Source organism: Piliocolobus tephrosceles, chromosome 11 (genome assembly GCF_002776525.5).
Source record: "Piliocolobus tephrosceles isolate RC106 chromosome 11, ASM277652v3, whole genome shotgun sequence".
Classification (NCBI taxonomy): domain Eukaryota; kingdom Metazoa; phylum Chordata; class Mammalia; order Primates; family Cercopithecidae; genus Piliocolobus; species Piliocolobus tephrosceles.
The window spans coordinates 74,982,736-75,005,572 of record NC_045444.1 but is presented as its reverse complement, the minus strand read 5'-3'; the positions used below and the strand labels follow the sequence as shown (position 1 = coordinate 75,005,572).

At 32.8% G+C, this 22,837-nt stretch overlaps 1 protein-coding gene across 1 annotated transcript in view; it reads right to left on the bottom strand.

The window, feature by feature from the left end:
• COL3A1 (collagen type III alpha 1 chain) overlaps positions 1-18,703 on the bottom strand; it is a 37,602-nt gene extending 18,899 nt beyond the window's left edge. Inside the window, exons 1-15 of the mRNA XM_026454374.1 lie at positions 18,625-18,703; positions 8,424-8,626; positions 8,139-8,189; positions 7,591-7,704; positions 6,230-6,310; positions 5,258-5,311; positions 4,749-4,802; positions 3,937-3,990; positions 3,222-3,275; positions 3,011-3,064; positions 2,320-2,373; positions 1,847-1,891; positions 1,656-1,709; positions 1,152-1,196; positions 127-180 (exon numbers count right to left, since the gene is read on the bottom strand). Of these exons, the coding sequence (XP_026310159.1) occupies positions 127-180; positions 1,152-1,196; positions 1,656-1,709; positions 1,847-1,891; positions 2,320-2,373; positions 3,011-3,064; positions 3,222-3,275; positions 3,937-3,990; positions 4,749-4,802; positions 5,258-5,311; positions 6,230-6,310; positions 7,591-7,704; positions 8,139-8,189; positions 8,424-8,626; positions 18,625-18,703 (1,050 nt within the window). The remainder of the gene's footprint in view (positions 1-126; positions 181-1,151; positions 1,197-1,655; positions 1,710-1,846; positions 1,892-2,319; positions 2,374-3,010; positions 3,065-3,221; positions 3,276-3,936; positions 3,991-4,748; positions 4,803-5,257; positions 5,312-6,229; positions 6,311-7,590; positions 7,705-8,138; positions 8,190-8,423; positions 8,627-18,624) is intronic.
• Between the last annotated feature and the right edge of the window lie 4,134 nt (positions 18,704-22,837).

Sequence of the window (22,837 nt, the reverse complement as noted above, 5' to 3'; positions counted from 1 at the left end):
TAAAGACATGTACAGATAAAAGCTATCCATCTGACTGATTTAAAAAATCAGTTGCAAGAAACAATCTAGTGGTTTTCTCTTGTCTCCAAGATATTTTTATACCCTCCTGTAGAAACTCATGTTTACCTTAGCACCAGGGGATCCAGGGAATCCGGCAGTTCCAGGAGGACCAGGAGGGCCCTAAAAAAATTAAATACAATTTCAAAAGCTCCTTTTCAAATAAACAAAAGCTGGAATACTAGTAAATAAGTAAGCACATATAAAGAAAAGAAGATATTTATGCAGATAAAAAAGATACTCTTTATGAATATTATGTGGAGAAACAATGTGGTAAAATAAGAAGAGAGTGAAATCTAAAATTAGAAATTCTTGGTTTCTCCCTACTTTGCCATGAATTCCGTGACTTAGTGCAGGTTACTTTTCCCTGAGCTTTTGTATTCAATTTTACAACATGGAGGTAACATCTATTTTATCCATTTTGTAGGGTTCTTTAAAGTGCCACGTCTTATATAAGATATTAACTAACATTGAGAGCACCATTAAATGTTAGCAGTTAGTCAAGCAGAATGAGTGTCAGAACCTAGATTTTGCTTATGGGCTCAGTGTCAGTTTTAATCACATGCATATATATAATATTGAGTGTTGGGGTTTTGATATTTTTTCACTTTTTAAATTGTAAAAACGGTCAACAGAGATGCTAATGTGTGTGTTAGATATATACATATACATATATGTATATACCTGAGTGTGTGTATATATATATATAATATTAAATAATCCACAATCCATAATTTCTTTTTTTTTTTTTTTTTTTGAGACGGAGTCTCGCTCTGTCGCCCAGGCTGGAGTGCAGTGGCGCGATCTCCGCTCACTGCAAGCTCCGCCTCCTGGGTTCCCGCCATTCTCCTCCCTCAGCCTCCCAAGTAGCTGGGACTACAGGCACTGCCACCACGCCCGGCTAATTTTTTTTGTATTTTAGTAGAGACGGGGTTTCACCGTGTTAGCCAGGATGGTCTCGACCTCCTGACCTCGTGATCCACCCGTCTCAGCCTCCCAAAGTGCTGGGATTACAGGCGTGAGCCACCGCGCCTGGCCCACAATCCATAATTTCTCATTACCCTACAACAAATAAGAGATAGAAAGTTACTTACTGGTTGACCATCACTGCCTCGAGCACCGTCATTACCCCGAGCACCCTAAAAAGAGAAGTTTACATTAAATATCTATTTAATTCTGAATGGCTGGTCATGAGTAATATTTTGACTAAAATTCTGACTCAAGTGAGTTGAGTTTTCTTCAAGTACATTAAAATCTGCTTACTAATTATATATTTCAAAGTCAATATATTGTAAAGACAATTCTGATATATACAGCAATAATCAAATGTAGAAGGATTGGAATCTGTGTTTTCAGGACCGAATGCAGATGTAATGGCTCTAATTGCGTATGAACAGTTAACACAAAAATTCTCAATAGAGATAAGTGTAAAACATTTATTCATTTCCTTTTAACTATAGCCAAAACGTTATCACAGTATCGAGTATAATTTTGTAGGAGGGTCTTTTTTCTGACATATTTTTGCAGCCTGAAACTTTACTGAGACACTAATCTGTCACTTTGGGCTGTAATTGTGCAATGTTGGTAACAATACTCACCGCGGCTCCAGGAAGTCCTGGCCGTCCTCTCTCACCAGGAGCCCCTCTTGGACCCTAGAGAGTAAAATTGAAATATGGTCTTACTCTAATCCTGACATATGTAAGAACAGTTGGGGTGGGAGCAAAGCCAGTTTTAGGTAACAATGAGGTTAATAATAAAACTGAAAATTATGCATAAGAAACATAATTACCATGGGTCCAGGAGCTCCATTTTCACCTGGAAGACCATTTTCACCCTAGATACATATAAAATATGTTACTATTTTATACAAGAGGAAGAAAATATTATTGATTTTTAAATACAGAATATTATGTAAAAGCTTATGGAGCCTAGAAAAAGATATACATTTTAACAATATTAATTGTCTGTTAGTATTTTATTTACCAGAAATCTCAATTTCTGTATTTAAAAACTTAAAAACTAAAGAGAAGTAATTGATAAGTTATACTAAGATGCTCAACTATTTCTAATCTAGACTCTTCAAGTTATCAGTTTTCATGGAAGCATTAATAGAATATCTCAATTAGTTACCATTATTCATACCTAATAGGTAAAGTTCAGGTAAATTTCAGCAAACAAGTTAAGCCTCACGATATGAATCTTAAATGTAGCTTTAATATTTAATGAATTTACTTATGAAAACGTGATTTTGTTGTGATTTACCTTTAATCCAGGAGCACCTGTTTCACCCTTTTCTCCATTTCGTCCATCGAAGCCCTAGGAAATGTATAAAAATAGCAAAATTATTAAAATCCGTTCATCTAGAATGATTGATAAAGTTTACATTGAATTTTTCTAATTGGTCTTTATAACACTACTTGCAAAATTAACTTAAATAATTTAAAACTTCTTTAAAGAGGTTGAAGATATTTCATACCGATTTTACAGCAGGAAAATAAGAACTAACTAGAAAGTGCAATGTGGTCTGATAAGAAAGTTGCCTTAACTATAGAGTAGCAAACATGAGTTTCATAGATTTTATTATAATAAGTTAATAAGTTATAGGCACAGTTGGTTGAATGTATGAAATATTTTGCATAGAATAAAGTTGTACAACTCAATCTATAAATCATATTAAGTCAATAAAAACATAATTCATAAAATGTTTTTATTTTTCTGATAGTGGTAGTAAGAAAATATTTTTCAAGAGTATTTTATACACTAGAAATCAACTCCTTTATTTTGCAAAAAATGGCTACTTTGGTCAACAAATAAACTTGGTAGACTTAAAAATTTCAAATTAATTCATTGACAGAATCATCCTTTTGGGCACATAATTGTCCAGTAAAATTAGTTAGTCAAGTAAACATAGCCCAGTGCAATACCTTGTAAACAACTTAGAAACTCTACTTACTCTGTGTCCTTTCATACCAGGGAATCCAGGTATCCCAGCTGGACCTTTGATACCCTAAAAATAATGAATGAAAAAATATTAATGAACCTTCAAATAGAATCACAACCTAGTAGTAAAACACTTTCTGTTTTTAAGTTTAATTCAATTGAATTACATAATAGTTTTCAAGCAAAGTTTACTCCAATTAATTTATTAGATGCTGAAGACTTACTGGAGGTCCAGGCAATCCTCGCTCTCCAGGTCGTCCGGGTCTACCTGATTCTCCCTAGGTAGAGAAATAAAGAATACCTAAGTGCTCATGTATGACAAAATACATTGTAGACAATAAGCAAAATGATTACTTTGCATTTTTCTCACGAAGGACTCATTAAAATGGTCACACAAAATGTATAGTTGAGATCAGCTTTCTGGGTAGAAGGCATGAGGAAGACCTTTCCCACTTTGATATAAGCTTATAAAGAGATAATGCAGGTGCTTCTAATCACTGAAATAATATAACCCTTCCTCAACCCAGTGAAAAGAATTTGTCATTGGAGATTAAAAGGGAAAGAAAGAATGTCATTGAATTGAAGGTGTCTGTAAGTTCTCAAGTTCATTAAATAGTGGTATCAATTTCATCATTACAAGAGGCAGGCAAAGACACTTACTTCCCCTCCAGTTAAATGATATATTCAATGGATGAGTCTTCTCAGCAGTCAAAAAGCACTTTAGGGATTTTATTTTAGAATTCGACAAATGATAAATATATGTATAGGTATGCAAATACTGTATAACTACTCAAAGATTAGTATTAGCTAAAATGTTGTTAAGATAACAATATTTTGAATAACATTTTTTTCTTCTGGGATTCTGACATAAAGCATATACTGTTTAGAATACCCCAAGTTAAATTTTGCTGTATTCTTATTTAATTTTTAAAAACTTACATCTTTTCCAGCAGGACCAGATGGACCCATAGCACCAGGAGGTCCTGGAGGGCCCTGAAAATAAGGAAATAAAAAATGAATAGATTTGTAAGTTTTTCTGTTACAATTTATTATTATACAGTGTATGTATTCCTGGAAGGAACCTCCTTTTAGAAAATACTTTTAATGTTTCTCATAATGAAAATGATACTTCCTGAGTTAATATTATACCTCTATTACATCAACTTACTGTTAATAAAAGTTAAAAACATCATATATCTGTATTTTATATCACACATGTGTATTTATAAATTCAAATGCATTTCTACATGTTTTGGAATATTAAATATATCTAAATATAAAGGTATTTCTAAATTTCATGAAATATTGTATTTAAATAATTATTTTACCTGCTTATTTACAGAGCATATCCTTCTAAAGGACTCTCTTAGATTATGTTTATTTCTACTGTCTAAGATATATGTATGTTTACATATGAAAATATATATAATTATATTTATCAGTAGATTAGATATAAGTGAACTGAGTGGTTACAGAAAATATATAAACAAATTCTAATTTGTATCAGCTCTGGGAAGTGGACTATTTTGATGGCTAATGATGAGAGAATTCCTTTATTAACTAGTGTCTCTAAGATAGCTAACCAATTGAAAGAGTCCAAAAGATTTGATAAAATGCTATTTGTTATTTGCAAATTTAAGGGTAAATTTAATCTTCATTCTGTAAGGGCCTATACTTGTTTTAGAAAACAAAGGTAGGTTCCATATAGAATTATCAACTTATATATAAATATAAATTTAATTGTTACTTACTGCAGGACCAGCTTGTCCAGGTTCACCAGGGGGTCCTTGATATCCTGGAGATCCCTAGTGAGTAGAATATGTAAATATTTTAAAAGTAACAAAATCTTCATATAATTCATTTACATCTTGACAGTAAGAAATCAGGATTGTGAATGCAATCAGCAAATTTTTCTCCAGTTTATAAATATTGAGACCAAATTTTTTTCAGATCAGAATGAAGTTAATGCATTTCATTGCATTCATTGCAATCCATTGAAACTGAATGGTTTTGAACTAAAAGCCCTATCACATGCAAATTAATGTGGTTTAATTTTACCAGGGTTTTAATTGCCAATAGTTGTTGGTGGAAAGGAATTAAATATGGAATTCTATCTTTGAAGCCTTAATCAGTTACTTGGTTATGACTTCTCTAGTTAACTGGGATTATGCATGCTGGAATGGCTGAATTACAGCAGCATGTATACTAATTTGATTTTTCTAAAAATGAAGAAGACAACACCACTAATGGCTATACTTACAGGGGAACCAGGATGACCAGATGTACCAGGGGGACCGGGAGGGCCTGGGGGGCCCTGGAATGTGAATTTGAATGAAAAACAAAATAAATGAATGCAAAATACACTTTATCCAAGCTTCAAAGCAATGACACCTGCATTGTTAAAACTGTGAACTAATATATCTCATCTTTTGATAACTATTCATGAGATCAACAATAGTGATCTTAGCAAGCAAACATTACTGTAATGAAATTCTCACAGATTCCATATAAAGTATTAATAAATGTTATAAAATGTTGTCCTGAATTCCTAAGGAAGGGAATTAAAAAATCTGGAAAAATTAGTACACAATGCTATGAAAATCCCTGCAATGTTAGGATTATATTGCACTAGTGAAGAAGCAATTTCTTGCTTGGCAGCCAAACTCAGTGCAGAAAAACATTTATTGGCACACTACAAATCCTATAATCAGTTATCTAAAATAATAATGTAAATCAACCATAAAGTCTATAATTATGTTGATATATCTATTACAGTTAATTGACTTAGAGATTTATATGGTCACACAAGAATCATCATACACAGGACAATTGATTTATCATTGTTCAGAAATACAGATTAAACTGTATGCTGAAAACAGTATGCTTCAGTTTTGTAACATACTGTTTCTAAATACTGATAGCAAATTTATAAAACAATAGTTTGTGTATTTATATTTTCTCTTATAAAGACTTTCCTGAAATGTTAATAACCGTTGACTTTGGTTTTTGCTTTTTAGTAAAAAGTTTATATGTGATCAAAAATTGGATTAATAATGTGAATGTGATAGAAAGAACTTGATAATGCTACCATTTTCTTTCCCAACGTTATTAGGAATAAGCTATTTTGTACAATTCCATAAAAATACTGAATTCCTAGAAGAGCAACCATTCAAGATTTTACAAACTGGAAAGATAACAAAGATCTAAAATGCTGAGAAACATTTGTACATACAGCTGGTCCAGGATAGGCACCGATTCCTCCTACTGCTACTCCAGACTTGACATCGTATGAATCATACTGGGGAGAATAGTTCTGTGGCAAGGAGACCAAATAGATATGATCATTTTAATAGACAGTTCATAAGTCTTTTAAAAAGCATTTAGAGGTGCATGCAACATCTAGTAACCACTGATAGGTTTTTGTGTGCCAAAAGATGTGGTATGTATTAACTAATTATCTTGTTTATCCTGTTTTTCTGTAGATTGAGACATTAGATATCCTACAGAAGCATTTTCTTGTGTGATGCACAAATCTTTCCACTGTGTTAAACGTTAGTTTCCCCCCAATTTTTCCTATTATACTCTTACTTCAGTTATTATTTCTAAGCAGTATCTACATCATTACAAACATAGGATCATAGGCTGTTTGAGGCCAAAAGAGTCTCGAGATCATATAATACACCTTCTCATTTTGAGCAAAAGAAAATGAAGTCAAATTATTTTTCCAACACTTAATGATACAAGTGAAATTCATATCCCCTGGATTCTGGTTAATATGACTAAAAGAGTCACTTAAAAATAAACATCTCCACAGAAAATAAACCAAAATTAGTAGAAAAGCTCATATGCTTATTAGATTTCTTTAAAGCTTTTTTAAAATTCTAAGTCTTAGGTCTAGAGTTAGGTTCTATTTGGTTACTAGAATAAGAATAACTTAGACAATAAACTTTAGTTCTTGTTGAATTGCTTTTCGAAAAGCACTTTTTAACCTCACAAAGATTTGTGTAATATATTTTCTTATTTCACCTAATTCCATGCAGCAGAAATTTTGTCATATTTTTTTATTTGGTTGTTTTACATGCAGATTTATTTGGTTACCATGCTTCAGGAGAAGCAAGATGTGCTCTGAAGGATTAGCAAGAGCAGTTTCATAGGCAGAAATAATCCTGTTCAATAGGAATATTCACAGTTCTTCAACTTCTTTTTGTCCAAACTTTTAGAGACTTTGACATTGGTGTTAGTAGGAGAATAAAGTATAGATATAGTACTAACTAAATTATGTAGGTTAATTTTTTTTGTAAGTTGATTCACTTCTTAAACATAATGTGTATGCTATACATCTGCTGAGAAATTGGCAACTTTTCTAAGTATATAGGAGCAATGACATTAGCATTATGAGGATGAATGAATACTTATAAAGCACTTAGAATAGTGCCTAATACATAGAATCACTAAATAAGGATTTATTAAATACATAGAATCAGAGAGCAGATACAAAGAACTCATAATAGTGAGATGTAATATAGAGTAAAGAAAGAAGATGAGCTAGATAGTTTTATGAGGGGATTTTTAAAGTAACGTAATTTATTATACCTGAGGACCAGTAGGGCATGATTCACAGATTCCAGGGGGGCCAGGAGAACCAGGGGAACCTGGTTGTCCTGGAATACCAGGGTCACCATTTCTCCCAGGAATACCAGGAGGGCCCTAAAAAAAGAGGTAAAAATAAATTAAATAGTGAAAAATCCTGGTGGTTCAGAATCATTATCAGATTTTTGTTTCTTCACTTTATAATATTAGGAATCAATACAGATAATATATTTTCTTTATTACACATATTTTTAATCAAAATCACGTAAATAATTTAAGTATAATGTATGCCTTTGTATATTGACCTATATATTTTATTTAAACTGATCATGGGGGTGAAGACATAACATGAAGTTTGGGAATTTGAAATCTTTATATATACAATTATGGATTCCCAGTCTGTTGTTTGGTGCCATTATTCAAATATGTGGTAATAAAGAGAATGTATGATGAAAGTTCAAATCTAGAAAGGGTATGAACAGAAAAAAAGCAAACTCTTACTAGAATTATCATTAGTATTAATTTTATTCTACTGAAGAATGTTTACTTACTGGATCTCCCTTGGGGCCTTGAGGTCCTTGACCATTAGGAGGGCGAGTAGGCTAATAAATGGAAAAGAAACAAATTAAAGAAGACACAGAATTTGCATATTATTTCTTAACCCAGATTCTAACCAATCCTTATCTTTACATTGAAACGTCCACTTTTTACTTGTAATACAAACATGGCTATTTGACGAACATGACTTTCATTTCCTTTTAGGCTCCTATGATATAAGAACTATTCATGTGTCTAAATATGAATATTGAAGGTGCACAGTTTCTCTTTGAACTCACAGCAGTTGGAGGCTGTGGGCAAACTGCACAACATTCTCCAAATGGAATTTCTGGGTTGGGGCAGTCTAATTCTTGATCGTCACATATTATGTCATCACAGAGAACGGATCCTGAGTCACAGACACAAATTTGGCATGGTTCTGGCTTCCAGACATCTCTATCCGCGTAGGACTGACCAAGATGGGAACATCCTCCTTCAACAGCTGAAAAACAAGTTAGATGACATGAAGTTTCCTCAGGTTTTGCTGAAATGTGATTTTTGTTACTCTGTCAGGACTACTAACAATAGCCAAAGTTGAAACGGTTTGAAACAAATAATTTCTTCCTTTCATTAGAAAATTATATTTGTCCTACGTAATTTGCTAAGTAGCAAGGAATTAATTAAAATATCATATCTGCTTATTATCATAAAATTGGCATACCATAGTCAATTTTCCTTAAGACCAACAGGTATTTTAATTTCATGTATAGTAAGAATTAATATCAATGTATATCACACAAGCATTTAAACATTTATTTATTAATGGCACAATTGAAAATAAGCTTTTCTACCCAATTGCTATGCTTTGCCTTAACAGCAGATGGGAGCATTAAACTAAAAAGATGATTTTGTCACTAACTCTGAAGACTTTCTGGATTTTATTAACCTAGTTGAGAAATTCAGGGGAAAACTGAGCTAATCTTGGCACCCTAAAACTCTACCAGATTTTCCTGGGAAAGCTTAAACAGAACTTATTGTGTGTATTGAATGTCACTGTTAGCTCTGTTTGGCATTAGTCGGTCAACATGATATGACATAATACATTGTATGTCCCATATGGATGTAAAGACATTTCCAAATCACCAAAAAGAAAAGAAAAAGATGTTTTTAAAATAAATATTGGCAAGGAATAAGTAAAAATAATAGGGAAAATATGAATCATAACCATCTGTATTTGTGGCTTAAAATGGTAAAAAAAATTGCTTCAACCAAAATTTTAGACTTGCTTCATAATTATATACAAGGTACTGAAATTTCAGCAGCTATTAACTATGAATCAGCTTAGGAATTGCCAAAACAAAACCTAGTCTCAATTCTTAAAGCATTAGCTGTGTATTGTGGTTAAATGCAACTTTAGTTCTTGACGATTGGTACGATAGTTTGCCAGTAATTAAGTAAATAAATAAGTTTCTAAGCATCTGCAAAAATTTTTGCAAACAACAAATGATGTACTGTTCAGTAATTTATATTTTTGTGAGACAGTGAAATTTTTATTTTCTTAAAGCCAAGATATTTAAAATGTCTACTGAAGGAGGCCTGCTTCCGAGTAGGCAAGTAGTTCAAAATTAGTTTTTGCTGCCTAGTGGTCAAGAGGCCTTTTAGAGGTCCTAAGATTTTTCCATCTGGGCACGACATGCAGCCACAAAAAAATCACCTTTTCAAGTTCTTGTTTCTATATCTTCTCTCTGTCTAGGGTAATAATAATTTAGGTTTGTATTTAAGTGAGTTGAAATGTTTAGCTGATTTAGTAAATGTTCACCAAAAAGCATTTCAAAACCTAGACTCTAGGGAGTACTGAAATTGCTTCCCCCCTCTCATTTCCATTTATGTGTTCTGATACAAATTTAATGATATTGTACAACACACTTGATCTATTTGAGAAGATAGATAATCCATTCTTTCTTCATGTTACAATTTCTCAATGTAGTTTACAGCTAATGAAGGAAAGCTTCATTTTTTAAATGCAATTTTAAGTAGGCAAATAGTTTATTTAGAAAAGTTATTCTAATTCCTCCCCTATGTTTGAAACACATATATGAGAACATGGGATATATTTTCTATATACATTTCCTAAGCTTTTAAAAGAGCATTTCTTAATTCTTAGTGAATATAAAAGCTGAATACCAAAATGCTTATCTCAGTGCAAATGAAGTAGGCCTATTTGAATGGTGTTATGGAAAACATATTTAAGAGAAGAGCAGTCATTTACACATTGGTGTGAAGAGTAATAACATAGGTGAGTCTATGCATTAAACTCCTTACAGAACTGGCATCTTGTATTTAAGTACTAAGTTCACCAGTTTGCAGAAAAGGTCTGAAAATTTGGGGTTGGAAGATTATGCCATAAAATTACATGGAGCACTGTAATTACATTGGTTCCTTTTCTCAAAATGAACCACTGAAACATTTTCTCCAAATCAACTTTATATGAAATGTTCCTACAGATTAGTTTCAGCTCAAGATTTTCCCATTAATAATGTATATTTTAAGCCCCCCAGATCTATCCTCAAAAACATTGTTAGATTGTATGGATGATTCTTTTAGCTTTTTGCCCCTAGATCAGGAACATGTTTTCACACTTAATACAGCATGTGGGTTATGAAAAACAGCTATTGAATACTAAAGGCATATTAAAGACAAATGAAGATAATAGTTAAAGCTAGGCTCAAACACTTCCTATTTTAAGTACTTTCTATGTGTTCTTGATCTGCCTAGAAATTAACATAAATGCTTTTCCTTCCTGTGTATTCATCCTCCTCTGTTTATGTCTCATTAAAGGTGTCCTCACATCATTAGAAATACAGTACTTTCCATTGTTCTGCTAATTACTAAATAAATGAGCACAATATTGACCTATTAAAATTGTAAATGAATTTGTTAAAATTGGATTAAATGCGATGTTATAAAAATTAAGGTTGTCATTTAGCTTATTGTTTCCAAATTTTATTAGAAACATATTATAGTACTTTTTCAAACACAGTAGCCTCAATATAAAGATTATTCTAGTGCAATTTAAAAAATTGTCATATTCTTAAAATATTTTTTTCTCACCTGCACATGGCAGTCAACATGGTGCATGCATGTTTTGTTTTACTTTAGAAAGTCATATTGTTTTAAGTTAAAGAAGAGAGTTGGAATGCTTAAAAAATAAGAATTAATGCAACTTTGTTTATTGCCATAAGTTATTTCATATCCACTTGAAATAAATTTGGCTCTCCTGAAAAGTCAGTTCCTGTAAAAACTTGTGGCTGAAAATTAGCCCTTTCTCTGTTTTTCTACCTTAGTTACCTTTGCTGAAAAAATAGAGTTTTGTGTAGCTTCCTTTATTGTTCCATGCATGACAAAATATAGTTAGCAATATATTCTACTGGAAATTAAACCTCTTAGATTAATGTTTCATGGACCTAGTAATATGTGTGAAAATCATGGCAAAGTCAAAATCAAGGAAAAGAATATTTTGTTTCTAGAGGAATAAAAATACTCTAGTTAGCCATTTGCAACATTTAGATATAGAATAGAAAATGGGATTTTGAAATAAGTCATCTCATATTATTCTCTTCATTTCTTAGGAATCTGTATTCAGAGTAGCTTTGGTTAAAATAGTAAGTTAATTTTTTCCAAAAGTATTAAATAAAAGGCAAATAATTTCATTTTACTATTGGAAAGTAATGGACTTTCCAATTACTTCCGTTATTTTAGTTGTTTAACTCTCTGCTCCAATTTGTAATTAATTTTAAATTCCATCTTCCATGCCATTTGGTGTTTCTGTTCCTTACTACAAAGTACAATTCTGAAAGAAATTTACTTGTGATCACACAAGCAATGTATTAAGCTCAATCATCTCCTTGTTGGGATCTATAATATAAAACATATTGAAGCTAACACATGACGTGAACCACTCATAGCTGCTTCTTTCCTAGTTTTCTATTTTGGAATTTTAGAGAAAAATAAAGCCAGATAACATAATTTTATATTTTTAGGTGTGCATAAAGCTTATTTTTTTGTGATTCTTTTGTTTCCATTCTTTATGTTAAATTATGCTGACTTGAAGAAATCATATTGTTAGGACAAAAAATGCATATTATGTTTGTCTTAATACTATTTTTGGAGCAATATCATTATTATTATTATTCCCTAAAGCACTTAATTAAATTAGTTAATTTGGCTTGAATGAAAAGTGAATATTTTTTCCTCTTCTCTTCTTACTGAATCCTTATCTGGGAAAAGATATATAATCTGAAAATCTAAGAATCACAGATATGATTTATAAATTATTATAATTTATTTTCATTACTTTAGAAAGCTGAACATTTTGTACATGTGGGTATTTGGCATTCATACAGTTTCCAACTGAAATATGTTTAGTTTGCCTTTTAAATGATACTGTTTGGAAAACATAAATTTTAATAAAATATGTTTTCTACTGCTTATATCTTTATTAAAGTATCTTAAAATATGTTAGATTACTTAACAAAAAGGGCTCTAAAGAAAGTATCTGGAGACATTCTAGGTGAATAATTTTAATTTAAAAGCACTGTTTTGCATAGACAAAGAAGATTTTATTTATTCTTGCTACCTCCAAGAAAAAAAATTGATAAATTATCAGTTGTAGATATTTTCTTGTTTCATATTTTATAGATATATGATTTTTCAATCTCCAGTTAGAAATGTCCTTTAAGTTGATTAATATTTTATCCTGTTAAAAATAAAAATAATTAGATAATTAGAAAATGTAAAGTATCTCATATCTAACCAACAGCAATTGCATATATAATAAAATCTGCTTAGTGTCAAATTATAAAAACATTGGGGAGAATATATTCTACTTATTACAGTTGGCAAACAACTTTAAGTTGTATAGTCTTATACATAAAATTTTACATTTCACCATCCTTATCACTAAGTTACAAAGTACTTTAATTTCTTCCTTAGAGTAATTTTATTTGCTAGCGTTAGTAAAACTAGTGCTAGGTAGAGCTTGTATAGTACCTCCTATCTTGTAGGCACTGCTCTGAGTAGTTTGGGTATCTATTTTGCTTCATACTCCCAAAGGCCTTATGAGCTTAGAGCTGTCATAATCCTAATTTTACAGATGAGGAATCTTAACCACAGAAACATTAAGTAATTTCCCAAGGTTACACTGTCAGGGTAAAAAAGAAGATTTGAATGTAAGAAGGCTTCCTCTAAATTTGATACTCTTAATTATTGCATTCTATTTTCTTTCTGCTATTTCAAAACTGAATACGATTAAAGAAGTCAACTCCAAAACTCTGTCCCATATGATTTTTTATCACTGCAAGGTTAAAATCTGAATCTAGATAGGTATATTTTTAAGGAGAACAGTTCTCTGCAAAATATCTTTTCTATTTGGCCTCAACACAGGAAGATGCCATCTGGAGTTAAATTCTCCTGTTTATTTACTCTTGACCTTATGAAGAAGGGTAATATCTCTAAAGCCACCCTGGTGACATCCAGACCACCAACAGAATAAATGTGTGACTCAGAAACCCTGCATACATTTTGCTATATATAAAAAAGTAGGATTCTAACAACAATAGTACCGGACAGAAAAGACTTCTGCATCCAGTGCAAAAATATGTTTAAGATGTCTCATTAACACATTGTTTGTCGGAAAATATAGTTATTAAATGAGTCCTATTAATGCTTATCTAAGTTCGTTAGAAGTTTTCATTGAATGAAACCCAAACGTTGTAAACATGCTATACAATTCCAAAGAGTGTATCTATGCTTTTAATTTACTTGAGAAATGCAGTCTCTGTCATCCTCCACACAAAAAACTATACAAAAACAGTTTCAGAAAAATGTATGCCATTTTACTCAAGCGCTGCTTTCTTAATACTAGAATTCAAGGGAAGTTTAACTTTTAATAATTTCTGGATCTTTTCTCTTTGATGTTTATATCTTTTGGGCATTTTGACTTGTCCTCTTTCAACGTTTCATTTTGCTCATTAAGACTACATTTTAAACATCAGTGCTTGACCTCAGTCATGGAAAAAAACAAGGGTTTTATTAGTTAATCTGAAAGGAATCCACTTCTGCTGTGTTTTCATTAGACACAGACTGAAACTCTGGTGGTTAATGTAACTCCCCAAACTGCAGTTCACAAGTGATTTATGTAAGAATAGCTATCTCATTTTTTCCGTTGTCATCTTGACATGAAACAGGCAAAGTTTCCCCTATGAAAAGTCTGGAGAGTTTTTTTTACACTATATGACCTTTTTTTTTTTTTTTTTTTTTTTTGAGCATGGAAACAATGGGATTGAGCTTTTTTCCTAGGGAAAACTTTTACAAGAAACAGTTCACTGAGAGAGTTCCAGAAAGTTATTGTAGACCTGGAAACTTTACAACTGTTCCTCATGTCCAGCAAAAGCAATAACATCTTTCATCTTTAAAGCTTTAATTCTTAAGCAATCTACTTTAATCACTTCAAGGCGGTGATATCACTAGATGTTACAAAATTAAAGAGCTGGGCTACATAATTTTTGGAACTCTGCCCCAAAGAAGCCATTCACAATGGAAACTGACGTTTCGGTAGATGGCACTCTTCTCTGAGTGACAACTCAAGTCCAGCATGTGACTGTAGATGTAGAACAGGGGCTTTCCTGAGGAGCTGTCCTGTAGCCTCAACTATAATCCTGGTAAACTCACAGTCAATCATTCTTGATTTTTAAAAAGAAGCCTGTAAATAAGACATCAATCCAGGAATCTGAATTAGTTAAAAGGCATTTAATCACAGTCTTTCCTTCTTTTCCAGAATTGTTCCAGTGGCTTTGCTTTCTTTTCTTATAATGCTGAAATGTTTAATTCCAGAATTTAATAAAAATAGCTTTTTATGTGTAGGCCTTTAGATCATCTAAAGAGTATTCAACATCAGATGAGCTAAAGGCCTATACATAAAAAGGTATTTTTGAAAATCCAAATTTTTCAAAGCTCTGGTGTTACCTGAGCATTTTTTCCTTCCCTAGAAATAAAGCTCAGGTAAGGAAATACAAGTATCATGAATGAAAAACACAACGTGTTGTATTATAATACTTTATTTACTCACACAGAACTGGTGATAATTTCTTTTAAAATAAGATCCTGAGCTTCTGGGGTTTAAAAAAGTAAATGTACTACTCTCTATAAAATTGAGCATTAAACAGAAAAATACCTATTCTTTCTTCACCTTTAGAAATGCATTATTAGCTCATGTACTTTCTAGGACGATATGTAATTTTTCAGTATCTCCTTTCAATGGCAAATAGTTACAAAACTAAGAAAATTCAAATACTCTAATTTTAATGTGTGTTCTGTAATTATCTAAGACTTAACAGAATATTGGTCCTAGCTTTGACTTTGTCATTTTCTAGTTTTGTCATCTCAAATAAAGCACTGATCCATGTTAGGTGACTGACACTGAGATGTGTGAGCAACTATGCATTCTCTCTGCTTAAAAATGCAATTGTTCCTAAATTTATAACATTTTCCTGTAGTTCAATGTGTTTAATTGTAGGGATAAATGCAAACCAGAAAACTTGAATGTTACCTGAGCAAGTTACAAATTCCCTCTTAAAGCATAATGAAAAATATACTCTCATGACATCTAAGAAGAAACTGATTCTCTGAGTCCATTTATAGTTTTAAAAATCTCAAACAACTAAAGGTCCACAGTTTATTTTACTGGAATTATCACTGTAGCAAAATATAGAAACTCAAACATTAGTACACATTTAATTAAACTAAAGTTTCTGTTTCTGCCCTAATGAAGCAGTATTACTTAGTAACAGCTGTCTATAATCTATCTATCAATTAAGCAGCGAATAAAATACTTATGTCAAATAAGGACTACATCAAAGACATGAAAAATATATTTTAAAAATAGTCATATGTGGAATTTTTTAAGTGGCCATAACATTTAAGCTAATTCCCAAAAAGACTCTGAATACTGTTACCATTGTGTTTTTGTGTCAGTGTGTGTGTTTGCAATATTTATCCGTAGCATACTAATTTCCTTAGGAAAGCAGTGTTAACATTTAAAATTCACGCATATGATTTTTTTAAAGCTCATTATAAACTACTGAAGCCAGCTAAGTAACATTAATATTGGCATTCATTATGTAAATGGTAACCTGGCTTGTCAGCCACTAGGTGACGCATCTTTGCACTTAAAATTTGGCATGTTTATAAACTACAGGAAATATAAAACAGACCATGTTTCTCCATTGGTGGAATATAACACATGAATTAAATACAATTTTCACAAATTTGTAAGAAGACCAAAATTCTTTTTGAGGACTTGTTTCTACCCAAAAAATGCCTGTGAGTGAACTAGAAGTGAGTGTTCATTAGAGCTGCGCTGTCTCTGAAGTTATGAGGACATATACAAGAAACACCACCCTAGAACTTTATGACAGTTCTCAGTGTGCTGAATATTCAGATACCTCCTGTAACTTTTCCAAACCTTATCTAATAGCAGAATTTTCTTGTAAAACCCATAGGGAACATAAGATGTACTGTCTTAAGTCAATTAAACTTTACTTTTATTCATGACAAAAAAATATATAGGCTGAATAGTTCTCTTTCAACTCTTTTTGAGCTTAAGAGCACACAAACACTTACCAGTAAAATTTTATACTTATTGCTTATTTTTTGCATCTAAAGAGAAAAAGGGAAATAAATACAACTTAATGTGATGTCAAGGTACTGTAAGTGTCAAACACTCCCCCTCTAAAGTTGGACTGGGAAGAAAAATAGCCACAGGGCTTATAAAAAGCTTGTAACCACTAGGCAACTACAAATACATTACAATTTTTTGGGCTAAAACCTCCAAGTTTGTAGTCTTTTCAATAGATGGGTGGTGGGGGATAGTAGTCATTTGGTATCCTAAGAAAGGACTGTGAGTTGTAGCATCTCCTGGGAGGAGCAGGATAGGAACGAAAAGAGGAGAGGAATAAGAAAGAAAGAAGGATTGCGAGTTCAGGGGAAAGAAAGGGCGAGGAGGCAAGGAGAGAGAGAACTAAAAAAAGAAATGGAGGCATAAGGAGGCAACATGGGGAGTAGGGAGGGAGAAACAGGCAGGGAAGACAGAGGAGGAGAGAGGAGTAGAGATGGGCTTGCCTAGGGAGGGGTGGGGTGATGAGTGAAGTCTAAAGGAGCCAAAAGGGGTGGAGAGAGATAAGGAGGAGGGGAAAGGGAAGGAGAGGAGGGGTAAGGAGGAGAGGAAATTAAGGGAACAAGGAATATGGGTGTTTCTTTTCTTTTTTGTCCATGGGCTGAATATAACCGAAGACATTTCACTGTATATCTACCCCTCCCCTCATACACACATTTACATGTATTACCTGTGAGGACAACAAAGACATTTGATATTACAAACAAAAAACAAATTATCATGCGATGTCCTTTGCAAAATCTATAAGTTTAAATGTAACTATGTTTAGTTATGTGCAATAAAAATTCTCTAGTAATTTCTCCTAGCTATTTTTACATTTAGCATTTAAATATTTATTTTTATGGAAGTTTGTATTCCAATTTGTTCAGTATTTTCATGACTATGGTAAATAAAAGAATATTTTCACATAAATAATGAGACAAATGTATTTTTAGGAGAAATTAGAATATGAAAAAATCACATGCAATTATTAGAAAATATAGCTAAACAGCTTTCTGAAGTCCAACAGTACTAGCATCTTTACCTTGTTTGTAGCAAAGTCAAAACTCCTGTTGAAAACATTTTTAAAAATATTTTCTTCGTTAATGTGAATGCGGTTAAAATGTAGAATATGTGGAAAATACTAGTCCCTTAACATCTTGCTACTAGAAAAGATGAATTAATCAATCATTCTTGAAACAAAATAAAAACAGGAATAATAAAATATTTTAGCAGTTTGATCCCTTTGAAGAATATTTATAGGTACTTTGTTGCCGTTTTACAGAACTATATTCAATGATTCTGATAATGCATAGTACCTTCCTTTAGACTGTTCTTAATCCATGATACTTGAAACGCATTCTTATTCAGAAAACAATGCTCGATATTCTAACCTTACAAAGAATCCAGCAGACAAAGAGGAACATAAAATTATTGCAAGACCAATAACTTCCAGACTGCCTGGGGAAGTATTCCAAGATGTTAACAATCCGGGAGGGAAAAATTTTAAAGCCATTTTAAAAAGTTTCCAGTGCCTTTAACATGAAAACAAGTTAGTACAAGAACATTTTATCTTAAACAACCACAGAACTCTTAAATACACACATAACACAATTATTTTTCAAGTAATGTAAAAGCACAGCTATAGTCAGTTCAACATTTCACAATTTGGAGCTTATAGAGGAAATTATCTTTAATCATGCAGCTGATTTTCCCCTTTACACCCCTCTTTGTGAGGAGAAGAAAAGACAAAAATCCCATAAAGATTCTTGAAATCAGTACCTACTCACCTTCCTGTTGTGCCAAAATAATAGCAGGATGAAGCAGAGCAAGAAGTAGCCAGCTCCCCTTTTGCACAAAGCTCATCATGTCTAAATATCAGACATGAGACTCTTTGTGCAAAAAGGAGAAAAGAAAAGCAGTTCAAAGTAGCACCATCAAGTTGTTCCCTGCCCTTCAGCACCGGGCCCGTCATAAAACTCAGCCACTGAGATTCCTTTGCTTTGGCCTTAAATAGGAAAAAGTTTGGCTTCCCTCACTTTCCAGCCCCTTTCTGAAACATGAGAGCCGCACCCATCCCCTCAGCAGTAAAAGAAATGATAAATATTTCTTTTTCCCTTATAGAAGACACAACCCACAGTAACAAAAAGAGCACATCTGGTGTTTGTATGCATCTGCTTATGTAAAAGTTTGTTACATATTTCAGTCTTACATATATGTTTGTATAACTTAGGAACATATAGAAATGCTCTGCCTTGTTTTAATACATACAATGTAAATGCATACATTTTTATTTCCCCTTATAAAGTTAACAACTCCATAATTTTGAAAAATTGCTGGATGCCTATTCATCCGGTATGTCTAATTTGCAGAACTGATCTTCCAGAAGATTTTTATGTTGGGATTTTGCCAGAATTAATCCTAACTCAATTTAAATAGGGGACTAAGAGATTCACTGAAAGAAAAGCCTCCGTTTGCCCCTTTGACTCATCCACCCACCCTGGGTCCTAGAAGTTAAGTTTCAGGCAAATGTCAAAAGACAAAGTATTTGAGCTATGTTTAAATGGCTTCCTAAAAGTTAGATACTTATCTGTAGCTGTTTCCATTTATCACAAATTTCTTTAGCAAGCCAGAGTGCTTTCTTGTGAGATTTCCAATTTTTATGTTGCCTGGGAAAGACAGAACAGATCTTTCTAGAGAAAAATTCAGCCTTTTCATGACATAACTTTTTAGGAAACTGGAAGAGAGAGTTTATCACATAGAATAGCAAAAGAGTACCAGAGAAAGTGGTCTTTTTTTTCCTGCATTACTCTAAAGATTAGTATAAATATTTCTAATGTAGACTTTTATGTGTATACTTTCCAGATCCTCATCCACAAAACTTTCCAATGTATTTCTGGATCTATCAAGCAGTAATTTTTGTGTCATATTTGAAAGAGGGGCAAATACCATTTATAGGTCTTTGATAAATCTCTGCAGGAAAAATATGCTTGTCCACAGTATAAGGATATATCTGGCAATGGAGATATTTCTTTACACCCTAATCATCAGTTCACAGTTAGTTCATCTATCTCTATAATCTACAGTGGAAATTTCAATTCTAATCAAGGTCACTTGAACTAATTTTCTTCATGTTCACCTAAACATGTCCATCTCTATGCCTGTGCACATAAAAATTCTCCCCATTTCACACCAATTCATGGAAGTCACTTCCTTATGCCCCAATGCAAAACTTTCCTCCTTATGTAAAATACCTCCTTTAAACTTATTTTCATCTTTCTCTTTCTTCTAATTTGTGTTACTAAATTTTCACTCAATTCATATGTGTATTCCCAGGTGTACATGAATCCTGTACGTAGGGACAGTGGCACACTTGCTTTCTTATATATTTTTGTTTGTTTGTTTGTTTTTTGAGACGGGGTCTCCTTCTATCGCCCAGGCAGGAGTGTAGTGGCACGATTTCAGCTCACTGCAAGCTCCGCCTCCCGGGTTCACGCCATTCTCCTGCCTCAGCCTCCCGAGTAGCTGGGACTACAGGCGCCCGCTACCACGCCTGGCTAATTTTTTGTATTTTTAGTAGAGACGGGGTTTCACCATGTTAGCCAGGATGGTCTTGATCTCCTGACCTCGTGATCCGCCCGCCTCGGCCTCCCAAGCTTTCTTGTATCTTTAGTCACAGGGAGCACAAACCAAGACATCCCAATGTAGATGACATCATTTGATGACAGGAAAGAAAAACTAGAACGAGACCAACCTCTTGTGTATCTTTATTTTAGATTGGAGAGTCACTGCTTGGGGGCGTGGGAGAAAAGTAACTGTTCAGAATGGTCATGAATATAAGCTTTTCTCCTGGATCGCAGTAGAGATGTTGGGGAAACGCTGCTGTATGCATCTTTCTGTCTTTCAAACATCTTTGTCCTGTACATAAAAAATATTTCCTGTGTTCACACCAATTCAGAAACATAGTTTTTCTCATGATGTCTTTGTATCTACATAGAATTCATATATCTATATTAGATTTCTCTCATTGTTTTAGGTGGTCAATAAAAGCTGAAATTTATTGCATTCTTCATCAGACTTATTTTCCACTGTGAAAAATGAGAAATGTTATTTTAAAAATAATGCTTGTTATGCTTTATTTTAGGCATTATAAATAAAATTACTACTGTTCTAAAATTCTTACTTTGCTTAGCTATTCAAATAAAAGTCTTATACTCATGAGAAAAATTCATGATTGACGCACTCACTCAAGAAACATTAGCTGATGCTTTGCATATGGAAGGATTGTTGCATTTTAAGGTCTCCAGGAGAGACCTAGAAAATTCATTCTCCAGATATTCTGATTTGCCATTCTTCACTACCTCAAATATGTGATTATATTTGGAGGTTTTGCACTAGGATCCTTTGCATTCTGTGTCCCAGATCCTATTTCTCTATCTCCTGTCAAAGCATTTCTTTATACAGGGTCAAAGCACTTCTTAATACAGGGTCTGAACTAGGTGAAATGCATACGCTTCTGCATCCTATTATGCCATCCAGGAACTGCTGTCCTCATTGTTGTCTAGACACACATTTCTGCCCATACTTCCCTGACTTCACTGATGTTAACCAGGACACATAAACATGTCATTTTGCTTTTGGGATTGCATTTAGAGTTTTAACTCAAATCTAAATACCTGCACCAACTAAAGCACTGATTTATCTGGATCTCCTTTAACAAAGAGAGTGCCTGGAAAGATGAGGCAAAGCAAGGGTGTGGCAGATGATCAACTAAAAATTCAAATCTTTTCCAATTCAGTGGAAAGTGGAGGTTGAGAGAGATGCACAAGCACAGCTGTGATGAACTCAGTAGGCCAGTGAATGCCAGCAGCGCTTTCTACAAGAGCACTAAGAAAATCAATTATCTCCATCACGGAAAACACATGGAACAGAAATGTTTCAATCTTTCTCTCTTTCCTCTCCCCTCCCCTTTGTTGTGCTGCTTTATGTGTGATTTTCTTTTTGAAGCCAACCACATGCTTTATTTTTAGGGACATTTTCTAGGTTTCAAATCACTGTAAAGGCTTTTAAAAAGTACTTGTGATAATAGAACTACCAATACAACTGTAAAATACAATGCAGGTTTTTTTTTATTATTCCTAGAGAGGTGGATCATTTCACTCAGTTGATAAGGGTAAAACCACATTTGAAGAACTTTGTTTCCTTTAAAAGAATTTGAACAAATACTAGTATGTGCATAGTAGAGCCAGAAATACAGTTGAAAAAGTCATGTTGTACTTGCAGGACTTAAACATATTTAACCATAGATATTTCCAGGATTGAGGCAAATTATACCAGCAGTGGGACATGATAGTCCAGTATTTGAGTGGTTATATGACCAATTCTTCAAGACCCTTTTCTTTCATTTTCCCTTAGTCCCCAAAGTAGAGTTCATTGGCCCCTTGTTTTTTTTTTTTTTTCTTATAGAACTATTTTAATAACCATTTCTTTTTAGCCTAGAAATTTCACTTTGTACAAGATTTATATTTTCTTGACATTTAGTAAAATAAAGTTTTAGTAAAATTTAGTTAGGAAACACGAAGTATCTCAATTCCTATCTATTCTTTGCTATTAAACTTAAGGTTCTAAATTTTTATCTTTGTATTTTGCAGCTGAAAAGTATCCCAAGAATGAACAGAAAGTTTAAAGAGGTTACATCACTCTCAAAATTACTCATTGGAATTGTAACTAACTAAAAATTTTCACTTTTGTACAAAATCCATATCTTCTTGACATTTAGTAAAATAAAGTTCCAGTAAAATTTAGTTAGAAAAAACTAAGTGTCTTGATTCCTATCTATTCTTTGCTATTAAAGCTAAGGATCTGAATTTTTATCTTTGTAGTTTGCAGCTGGGAAGTATCCCAAAATTGAACAGAAAGTTCAAAGAGGTTACATGACCCTCAACGTAATTCATTGCAACTGGAACTAACTAGCACACTTTACAAATATTTTCACCATGCTTT